At 34.5% G+C, this 12044-nt stretch overlaps 1 protein-coding gene across 1 annotated transcript; it reads right to left on the reverse strand.

Moving 5' to 3' along the window:
- Positions 1-8384, reverse strand: LOC131852350 (maltase A1-like). Its single transcript, XM_059203017.1, has 9 exons — positions 8324-8384; positions 7567-7719; positions 4373-4552; positions 3627-3793; positions 2781-3166; positions 2020-2221; positions 1281-1637; positions 661-899; positions 1-164 (listed from the first exon to the last, which is right to left on the reverse strand). Exons 1-9 carry the CDS (start codon positions 8382-8384, stop codon positions 92-94), a joined length of 1818 nt encoding a protein of 605 aa, XP_059059000.1. The 3' UTR covers positions 1-91.
- Positions 8385-12044: the final 3660 nt, after the last annotated feature.

Genomic DNA, 12044 nt, shown 5'->3' on the forward strand with positions numbered 1-12044 from the left:
TATAAACTGGACTATAGGAATTTTAATACAGACTATATTACTTTTACTTTACATTAAGATAGAGAGGTATTAAGATAGAGTTAGAGTATTATTATGTAGTTGGAGCACGTAACACTAAAGCTTCTCCAGGTAACAGGGTCAATTCTTTCTCATATATATTTGATCTGTAACAAATTATAATAACGTTAAATAATAATAATAAACAGTATATTAAGATATAAGTGCGTTATGATGGTTATAGCACATGGCGGAATTTCAACCCCAGCTGAAGACGAGGGCGTAATAGAAATGAATGTGTTAAATAGGCACGTATATCGTACGACGTTTTACAACACACTTGATTATAAATAAAGTCAACCATAACATAACTGAGATGCACTTTGTGGTTTTCCCGCCATTTTACTTTTTTAAATTAGGGCGCTGCGTCGGTTCATTATTGGAATAAAAAAAGAGCAAATAGTGCGTTGACTATTTGCATTTATAACGTACGAGTGTTCTATGAACTGCTTTATATATCGAAAACCGCTGAAATTAGATCCACTTTACGAGCAAAAGTGTTGAAAATAGTATAATAATATTTCTGGACAATTCACACAACCCGAACAGACCAGTCTCCACAAGCATGATCTATTTTACCACAATTTACCATTGTCTGCTTACCCTTGTAACCTTGCAGACTGTACACTGGAGATGTACACCGTAGCTGGCATTTGAAGGTCCACAATTTTACTTAAATCAACAGTGTCACTATCTTTGCTGACATTGAAGATCAGCAGTAAGGTTTCGTGGCCGCGCAGACTCCTCACTAAGTATAGTGTACGGTCTGTTAATGCTTTGATATCATGTTCACCATGGGACAATGCTGGTTCTTTTCGCAATGCCGTCAGTGCTTGATATACCTGTAAGATAACAGTAGTACAATCATTGACGGCTGGAAAAAGTGTTTAAAGTTTAGATCTAAAAAACGATAATCTTTACTCAAATAAAGGTAATGGGGGTCTGCAAGGGGTCTACGACAGCGGTCATCTTGTTGTTTTTACTTTATGTTTTTAACACTTAACTTTACTACAGTTAGAAATTTACAAAAAATCAATACCAGGTAAGAATGGGGTCTACCCAAAACCAAAAACTATGGCAAGGGGTCTACGACACTAAAAAGTTCGGGAACCTCTGTATTAGACAATGATCATGGTCCATCAGATCAGTCCTACCTTGTTTGCCATTCGTGTCGTATTAAAATGGGCTTTCTTAAATAGCAGATAAAGTCAAAATTGTCTTACTTTGTAATGACTTCGATCATCTTCTTTCTGTTTCGCAAGGTTTATTTTTAAATAATCTTCAGCTATTGGTAACCAAGTAGTTTCGTTGGTAGAGAAGCCGGCACTTGTAGAGGTGTCCCAGTGGAACGGAGTCCTCGCTGGATCTCGTGAATATTCAAGATAGGTCTCGCTATTTCCTGTATTGATAGCTTCTACGTCCACAGTATCTTCCCAACTAACGAACCCATCCCTCATACCAATTTCTTCTCCCTGATAAGTAACAGCTACTCCAGGGAGCATCATGTTGAGGGAGTTTAAGCCATCCACCATATCAGGGCGGAATCTTGTCGCCATTCTGTTATTGTCGTGGTTTCCAAACTGAAAATTATATTTGAGGTATTCAGTAATTTCGATGTAAGTGTATATTAAGAAATTTCTTGACTGATATTGGATTTAAAATATATCCGAATGTTTGAAACGGTTTAAACTTTGAATTTTCTTCTAAATTATCACTTATGTACTTTTCAAAAGCACAAGTTCTATTTTTTTTTTAAATATACATGTAAACTAGAAACATGTATATAGCGTGTGAACGGCTGATGCGAGGAATCGAACCCGCGATCATCAGAAGAATCGGTGTGTTAAACCGCTAAAATATCGAGCCCGTCAAGAACAGAATTTCATTTTAGTTTAGTGTTACAAATATTTGATATGATTCTAGTTAGGATTTTCTAGGGAACACATTTCAAATTATATTTACCACCCAATTGGACACTGTGCCATACGGCTGGTATGTTAACCACTTTAGGATCGTGTACACGAAGTCCCTCGCATTTGATCTTGCAGATAGATCTGTGATGAAGCCGAAATTGAAAGGGAAATGCGCGCCCAGTCGTCCATCTTTATTTTCGTAATATAACATTGTCATGGTGATATTTGCGTAACCTTCAGAAAGTATAATCCTGAAAATTGTATAATTAGGCCAAATATCAGACCTAACGAATATTTCTATCGAAGGTCAAGGTCTTTGCAGTAAATAGTGGTACCTAATGTTGGTAAAGCATAAATGATCAATGAAAGGATGAATTCAGAAATCAGATCATTTAACCCATCGTGGAGAATTTACTAAGAAATTTGGTGTCCAAAAGCAAAAGGGTCCAATAATTCATTTTCTAATAACTCTCCCGCTCAGTATCGGCAGTATATGATAAATAAATGTAACTTTATCTATACGAATAAATAAAATTGAAGAGTCTCTTTGTAATTTCAAATTAATAGCTTTACGTACGCTAAATGCATTCACACGCATTTAGCAAAAAAAGCTGTTAATTTGAAAAAGCGTATACGGTTACTTTAACCAAAAAAATAATATGAAACATTTTCGTCTATTTCGTCTATTTGGTCTTGCAACTCTCTTAAACGACTCGATCGATTTTGACGGGAGTTTTACTCGCAGATAACAGAGGTATTAAACATGGACAAAAGGGAGTAAATATTTCATTGTCAAAATTTTTCTCATACCTAGTATCACCACCGTATACTTTATTGTAATCATCTATGAACTCTCTCCACTCGTAAACTACATCATACAATTCAAGCTGATCTTTAGTGTATATTGTGCATAAGTAACCAGGTTGGTGTGGTTCAAATTTGGCCAATCCACAATGCGGTTCATCAGGGTACAATCCACCATGGTCTACTGGATCGGCTTCTATCAAATACGGCAATGCGTCCAATCTAAATCCATCTGCCCCTTTATCAAGCCAGAACTTCATAATTCGGTACATTTCATTTTTCACGTCAGGATTCCTGAAATTGAAGTCGGCCTGCTGAATCGAAAACTGGTGGAGATAGTACTGTTGCCGATCATTATTCCATTGCCATGCTGAATTTCCGAAAACACTGATCTGAAATTATTAACAAATCAAATATGTATCGTAAGACCGATGATAAGAGAGTTAAGCCATTAGCTACTGTAGGTCTACAACATTTAACGATGTAGAAGTTCAAGCAACTTGAGACCGTTTTGATGTGGACCAAACTTTATAATATCTAGATTAAATTTATTGAGCAAAGCCTATTACTTATTAAACAATTATTTAAATAACATATGTGTATGCCAATAGCTATTCAAGTCTGGGATTTTCATTTAAAGTTAGACAACGACACAAAGACAGATAAGCAAACCATGTAAACAAACTGGCCTTTAAAATTTTAATTTTAGGTAAGTTTCTTGCCAGTTCTCCTCAATTGAAACTGTATACTGAACTGGATAGTAGGGAAAAAGATATTAATAAAACTTGACGTTCATAAGCGGCTAAAATGTCATACATGAATAAAAGATTTTTTGATTCGATTTAAACATACCCAATTGGATGGCGGAAGTCTGTTGGTGTCATTTTCTGGGTCGAGCCATCGTGGATCTGCCCACACGAAGTAATCTTTGTAAATCTCGTTATTAGCTACTGATTCCATGAAGTATTTAGAATCAGTGCTGGCGTGGTTTGGTACAAAATCCAGTAGTACTTTAATTCCTGAAAGATTAGGAGAGAATAAATTATTTTTTTCTGAAAAGAATATGAGCTGAGTTTGTTGTCAGTTCTTTTCATCTCGAAATCATTCCGACATATCATAAGAGTCAGTAATAGACCTACATGATATATGACGATGATGATGATGAAAAAATATATCTTGATTTTTTTTTAATTCCTGATGAATCAATGTTATGTATTTTGTTATTCAGTAATAATTTAACTCCTAATTGTTAATAGTGATATTAGTACTTTAATTTATAAGGCAAACTAACGTTTCCAAAAAAAGATGTGATTATGCGTATATTCATTCGGTCTGAGAATAAGACAAAATTTTCATATTTATAAGTAATAAGGGTAGTCAAAGGATTTATTATGTGAACAATTTTTTATTCCGTATTAAAAATACATACACCTTTAAATTTTGTATTTTCTACCATCAAACCCTATAAGTTCAATAGCGATATTTGCCAGCTTTCCTAGTATTACTAAACATATTTTCACGTGTTTGTTCATACTGTGGATAGGAAGAAACATGTCCCATTGCAAATCTAAAAAAATTACTAAATCAACTGCGCATACCTAACGTATGTGCTTTTTCTAAGAGTTGCTCAAAGTCTTCCATTGTTCCATATTCGTGGTGTATTTTATAAAAGTTGCTGACGTCATATCCGAAATCATACATAGGAGATTCGAAGATGGGAGATATCCATATAGCATCAACACCGGCGTCCACGAAGTGTTCCAGTTCACTGATGATGCCTGCGTTCAACAATTACATACATTAGTAACCAGATGATCTAGAAAGGCACTGCACGCATGAGAGATAGCAACATCGGTTCTCTTTGTCTTTCTTATAGATGTGTAATCAAAGAGAATATAATATCATATAGGCCTATGTTTATTACAAAACATTAATAGATCTTAACATATGTGAAGATTTGTATAAACACACAATAGATGAAACAAATTAAGTCACGCCAATTGTCTATGGTAAAAGCGATGTAGATTTTTACTACAACCAAAGACTACTTTGTTTTTATATTAATTAAAATAAACCAGCTTATCGAGCGATAGATCGGATATTGTACGTCCTCTTTTTTAGCCTCCAAACACATGTTAGCTTGACTAATACTACTGGCCGCGGAGAAGAAAATGTTAGTAATTATTGTCCTATTAGTTACATTGACTTCAGTTCGACTCCACGTGGTTCTCCCTGGACTCCATTATGGCTACTTCCGAATGTCTTAAACAAGATTCGAATCGACTACATCCTCATCGCATCATCCTCAACTGGAGCCACAGCGTATTATGTTAGCGTAAGTGGGTGCACTATAACATTATCATCCAACAAGTCAACCAAACTGGCCTTCTCATTTTGCCAATTTATCAGCACACGTCCGTTTGGCCCAATCGATTTTATATCTAATATCATTGCATTAAGATACTTTATCAGTAACTCTTACAATTTGATTCATCACAATAACACGGGCAGAGGAAGTACTGTTTTTACGAAAATAACTCTTGGGTTGTTTATATATCATTATCATCATCATTATGACACTTACCATCGCCATTTGTTTTATTTGAACTATCATTTACATGTTGATGTATCTGAGCGATTATATAATTTTGGCTCTTCGTGGAGACTGTATCTCTCCGCGTGGTTGGTAGTAGCCCAGTAATAAAAGACTATGGTTAATAATAAATTGCTTGTTTGTTTTGGCGTTTACAATTTATTTACTACTAGTTACTCGCCCCGGCTTCGCATGGGTGCACATGTATTATATATATAAACTTTCCTTCTTGAATCACTCTATCTATTAAAAAGACCGCTTCAAAATCCGTTGCGTATTTTTAAAGATTTATGCATACATAGGGATAGACAGCAACAGCTACTTTGTTTTATACTATGTAATGACTACTCACACTGCGTATTCTGGGCAAAAGGGGCTTAATCAGCGGATGCTGTGAGCGTAACGTTGACACGTATGCTGCACAACTCTGATTTTCTGTCATTCCCTCTCAATTAATGAAATATAAATTATGCGAGCTGCTTAACAGTCCAGGAATTAGTCATTTTTACAATTTGTTTGCAAACAAGACATCGAAAAAAGTATATAAATGTAAATATAAATGTAGATGAAAATAAGGCCCTATATAAACAAATTCAGTCACAGTGTCTTAAATTGCTATATCATAGATGTTACATAAGTTAATAATAATAAAATAGAATATAATTATTGTGAAGAATTATAAAAATACACTCAGACTAATAAACACATTTGGGTCGGTGCTATAAATCGCCAGACCTCAGATATTATTTAAATTATGGTGACTACCAATTTGAAATTACGTTTTTAATTAAACGTATTTCCTACCCCATTTCAATCTCTTGGCCCAAATCCAAATTTAATTAAACTGTAAAATTCGTGTTTTAGAAATCATTTTAGAGCACCTCTAGGAGCTTTCCTGTTAATAGGATAGGTATCAGTTACAGTGCTGTGGGGGATACATTTAGAACATTGGCGGTAGATCGAATATAACATTGCACATTCAATCAGATATTTACTTTATTCTTGTATTAGGTATCATCATCTGCTTCTTCCTTATCCCATTTATTTGCGGTCGGCGTAATATGTTTTTCTCTTCCATTCATCCCTGTTCGCAGTCGTCTCGTTATTCACTTCCTTTCTTACCATATCACCTTTCACATAGTCCATCCATCTCTTTTTAGGCCTTCCTCTGCCCTTATAACCATCCACATTCATATGTAACATCTTCATTAAAATATTATTTCTTTTCTAAGCATTACATGTCCATACCAGGATAATCGTACTAGCTATGCCCGCAGTAAATCTCAATGAAAAATAAAGCCACCTAGGTTAGGTCTTACACAACCGCATCTCTCTAACATGTATTTCATTTGATCCACTTTCATTAGCCTTTGTGAGTTTGTAGTAATTTACGTAAGATGCCTCTTCAGGGTTATTTGTCTAAGTTATGGGTTGCTAGCCATTACACGCGGCTTTGTTCACGTCATGTAAATTGAATTGCATGCATATGCTTCTAGTAATAAAGTTCAATTTAACATTTTTTCAAAAAAGATAACATAATTTTTTCTTTTACAATTTCTTCATCTGTGAAGTGTACAAGTAACAGAGGTCTTAGAATAAATAATGATTCACTGTCTTTTGCAACTATATTATTGAAAGACTACATGAAAAAAAAACATTTACACAGTAATAAATAAATAAAAATTAAAAAAATAAAGTAATCATTCTTCCTTATAATATACTAGGTGAGCCCGTGGTATCACCCGCGTAAAATTGATAGCCTATATATTACTCCGATGCATAAGCTATATTACTGTAAAGTTTCAACAAAATCCGTTCAGTAGTTTTTGCGTGAAAGAGTAACAAACATAATATTATTAAAGTTAAGGTTTATATATATAAGTATAAGGCATATATATTCTTCTATAAATATGACTATTCAAAAGTGTTTGTAGTAAGTTTATTTGATAAAGATTATTTCTATTTCTTTCAACGCTTTACTTCCGATGGTCGAGGGTTCGATTCCTAATACGGTACAAACATTTATAATCTGAGTATGAAATGTTTGTATCGGTTTAGATATTTGCTATGTATATTATGTATATAGTTCAAGAAAACATCTGTAAATATATACATAATAACTATATCACTATAGTAATTACTCATAACACAAACTAAACAACAATATAGTTAAAATTTTCTAGAAATTTCCATACTCACCCTGTAGATCTCCAATGCCATCTCCATCACTGTCCTTGAACGATCGCGGATAAATCTGGTATAATACACAATTCTTCCACCAGTCCACAGGTATGATACCACCTGATGGTAGAGAGGACGCTCTATTCGCTAACACAGCCCACGTGATGCTAGCTGAATAGTACAAATAATCAAATCAAATCAAGTAGAGAGGACGCTCTATTTGCTAACACAGCCCACGTGATGCCAACTGAATAGTACAATTAATCAAATCAAATCAAATCAAAAATTATTTGTTAATGTAGGACATTTTAGCCGCCTATGAACGCCGTTTTCATCCTTATATAAAATCGTGAAACTAAAGCTTATAATCATTAAATTCTTAGGATAGAGGAATATAGTAATATTAAAAATTTTGGACAACTCACACAGCGCCATCTAGTCCCTAGCTAAACAGAGCTTGTGTTATGGGTGGTAAATAACTAGTATTGCATAGTATAAAACAAAATCGCTGTCTTGAATAAAACAAACATTTTTGAATTTAAAAATGAATCTGTATTATTGTAAACATGTACAATACCTATTTGAAAAGAATACGAGCTGAGTTTCTTGTCAGTTCTCATCTCGAAATCAATATGAACTGATAGCAGATTTGACGATATAACAAGAGCCTATACGATACGATATAACATGAATAAAGATATATTGAATGAATATTTAAAAAAAAAACATGATTATATATGTATATCATGAATAATTAAGTTTAAATCATATTCACCTGCAATAAGACCTAAAATGATCAGCACACTGAACAATACAAACACTTTTAACGGCTTCATGATGTCAGACTGTACATTGAAGTGAGCCGTAGTGCTATTGTATCTCGATGAACCCTATTATCTATACTTATGTTATTTAAATATAATAATCTATTAGAGACCGCGGTATGCTCGCCAATTACTGCTTACTAAATTTATGTTCGACGAACTGTGGGCTATTTCTGATTTTGTAATAATCAGGAAGACGAATTTATCAGAGATTTTGCAACTTAGTCGATTATTTAGATAGATAGATAATGTAAAAAAAATTACTACACGTTGGGGGCCGGTGTTTTATATGTCAAAAATGTTTATAAAGTTTGAAATGAATCGGTCAAGTAGTTTTTAAATGGCATTGAACACGGACTTTGAAAAAGTAGTTTGAAGAAAAAATCGTTTAAAGTGAAATAAAAAAGTAAAAAATATTTTTATCCAACTTACACAGAATCATCGATTCTATCTCTACCTGTGCCTATGTGTGCTACATAGGGACAGACAGCGACAGCGACTTTGTTTTATACAGGATAGCCCATAAGTCACTTTACATTTTGAAAATTAAATAACTTTTTCTATGAATATATTTCTTTTCCTTTTTTCAGAATTAAAAAATATAATCCCTGGAAATTTTTATCATGGATAAGTTTACAACAGAACAACGAGTGAAGATAATTGAATTTTACTTTGAAAATGGATGGTCAATTGTTGCAACGCAAAGATCGTATATGCGCCATTTTAATGTTCGACATCCCCCTAGTAGGCCTGCAATAAGGAACTTAGTGAAGCGTTTTCAACAGCATGGCTCAGTAAGTGATAGGACTAGAAGTGGACGAGGTCTTTCAGTACGTACACGTGAAAGTACTGAAGCTGTGAGCCGTAGCATTGAAGAAAACCCAACCAGGCGTTGTCAAGAACTTGGCATCTCACGGAGTTCTCTGCAGCGCATTCAAAGAGACTTGCACATGTACCCTTACAAGGTTCAATTAGTGCAATCTTTAAAACCAGCAGACTTTCAGAAATGAGTAAATTATGCTGTCAGGTTTCAGAGAGCTTGTCGAATATTAAAATGGCGCATATACGATCTTTGCGTTGCAACAATTGACCATCCATTTTCAAAGTAAAATTCAATTATCTTCACTCGCTGTTCTTTTGTTAACTTATCCATGATAAAAATTTCTAGGGATTATATTTTTTAATTCTGAAAAGAGAAAAAAAGATATATTAATAGAAAAAAAGTTATTTAATTTTCAAAATGTAAAGTGACTTCTGGGCCACCCTGTACTATGTAGTGATTAAGGTAAGATTTTGCATAATTTAAATAAAATATTAGTTTTCTGCATTCCTTCTCTATAGAGATATGTGGATAGAGACGTAATTCTCCGTCCGAGCGTTTTTGTAAAAAGAAGTCCTACAACAGTTTTTGCTTTACGTATTAATATAAACTGAAAGCTGCAAATCACATTTCAAAACATTAAAAATCCTTACTGTACCATGTATGTATATTTTGGATACATGCAAATTTGTAAGAAAGTACCCAATTTTTTTCAAAACATTGATTGAAATAACCCTCCGTTATGAATCACGTCACAAAAACGATTTAGTACAACCCGTATCGAAATTAAAAATACATAGTTCTGGTCTCTATTCCATGGCAATAAAAATGTACAATAAATTACGAAATATTTAAAAAAATTTGAATAGATATAATAAATTTATTGTCCAATTAAAACAAATGATGACAAATAAAGCTTATTACAAAATTGAAGTACTTGCAAGATATTGATTAGTATAATATTTAAAACGTCCGCCTCTCTACCACGTTGCAGTGCCTAAAAGGAGCATGTTATGTGTATGAATTCATTAATTGTATAGCGTAATTGTTTAAGCTACGTAAATAAACAAATAATGATAATTTCAAACAAAAGTTTATACTTAAAACTTGAATTATTGTAGTCTAAATTTAACTGATTCCTAGTTCTACTTCTAGTTATATTAGTCTAAATCCGTCTTAAGATGCTCGACGATCGGATTGACAAGTTGATTGGCGGGTTGAGGTACGAACGAACTTCGATCGATAATATGAATTGGTCTGGAGGAAGGCTAAAGCACTTTGAAGAGAATTACTGGCATAGGTATCACTAGATATTATTATAATGTTTTAAGTCGTGATAAGTTAACAAAACGTTAGACAGACAGACCACTGTCACATTTATAATCATAATAATGGACAATTCACACAGCGCCATCTAGTCCCAATATAAGTAGAGCTTGTGTTATGGTTACTAGACAACTGAATGATATATTTAGATATATTTTTAGTAAATACATACATAATACTAGCTGTCCCGGCAAACGTTCATCATCATCATCTGCTTCTTCCTTATCCCATTTATTTGGGGTCGGCGTAATATGTTTTGTTGTTTTGCCTTAAAATAAAAAAAAAATAGGGGTGGACTACCCCTAACATTTAAGGGGATGAAAAATAGATGTTGGTCGATTCTCAGACCTACTCAATACAAATTTCATGAGAATCGGTCAAGCCGTTTCGGAGGAGTATGGGAACGAAAACTGTGACACGAGAATTTTATATATAAGATATAGAAAAACCCCAGATCGATACAAACAATCATACTCGTGAATACAAATGTTTGCATAGTGCTATTGTACCCAGCAATGAATTAAATAGTTAATTGCAATTGGCACTTCTTGTATTGCTGACTTCAGCAACCCAGCAGTGCTGAAGTCAGCAATATAATAAGTGCAAATTGAACTGGAAGTGAGGCATGGCAAGGAGACAATCTGATCATGATTCTCATTCCATTACTCATTTCGACAGCCTCGGTGGTCTATCGGTATGGGAATATACCAGTGATGGTCGCGTGTTCGATTCCTTAGACATACATAATATATGTAGAAAACACCCAGACTGGTACAAACAATTATAGTCATGAATAAAAATACTTATATCGTGCGAGAAATCGATCCTGCGACCATAGGAATTAAAGCGGTGTGTACAACCTCTAGACCAGAAGCCGTCAATACAAATGTTAGTACCGTACGAGGAATCGAATCTGCGACCATCGGAATTAAAACACTATGTCAAACTTCTAGACCAGCGAATCCGTCAATACACAAATGTTAGTACCGTACGAGGAATCGAACTTGCGACCATCGGAATTAAAACACTATGTCAAACTTCTAGACCAGCGAATCCGTCAATACACAAATGTTAGTACCGTACAAGGAATCGAATCTGCGATCATCGGAATTAAACCACTATGTCAAACTTCTAGACAAGCGAAGCCGTCAATATAAATATTAGTACCGTACGAGGAATCGAACCCGCGACCATCGGAATTAAATCCATGTGCTAAACCTCTACACCAGCGAGGCCGTCAATTCGTCATTTATAATATCAGTATATGGTACGGATCAGCGTCGAATTCCAATAAGGGCCCTCTGCTCCGCTGCTAAATTGATTTTTCTGTCCGATGTATATTTTTTCGTGAAGAGCATTAATCACGACCCGTCTAGTTGTTAATTAATCACGTTAGTACGTAGACGCAAAAAGGCAGACCGCTGTCGATAGCAGAGGCTCGCGCCCCGAATATCAAATTCTGGGGGCATTTATAAAGAAATTAGGCGAGCCGCACGTACTCATAGGGATCGGACGGCTCTACTGGC

Source organism: Achroia grisella, unplaced genomic scaffold, assembly GCF_030625045.1.
Source record: "Achroia grisella isolate CSIRO2021 unplaced genomic scaffold, CSIRO_AGI_Agris_v1 utg842, whole genome shotgun sequence".
Classification (NCBI taxonomy): domain Eukaryota; kingdom Metazoa; phylum Arthropoda; class Insecta; order Lepidoptera; family Pyralidae; genus Achroia; species Achroia grisella.

Excerpts from the sequence above, each read along its gene's own strand:
- LOC131852350 (XM_059203017.1), bottom strand. The coding sequence starts at position 8,384 with ATGAAGCCGTTAAAAGTGTTTGTATTGTTCAGTGTGCTGATCATTTTA. Across the intron at positions 900-1,280 it reads ATGATCGAAGTCATTACAAA|GTATATCAAGCACTGACGGC; the intron begins GTAAGACAATTT and ends GTTATCTTACAG. Across the intron at positions 165-660 it reads CAGTCTGCAAGGTTACAAGG|ATCAAATATATATGAGAAAG; the intron begins GTAAGCAGACAA and ends AATTTGTTACAG.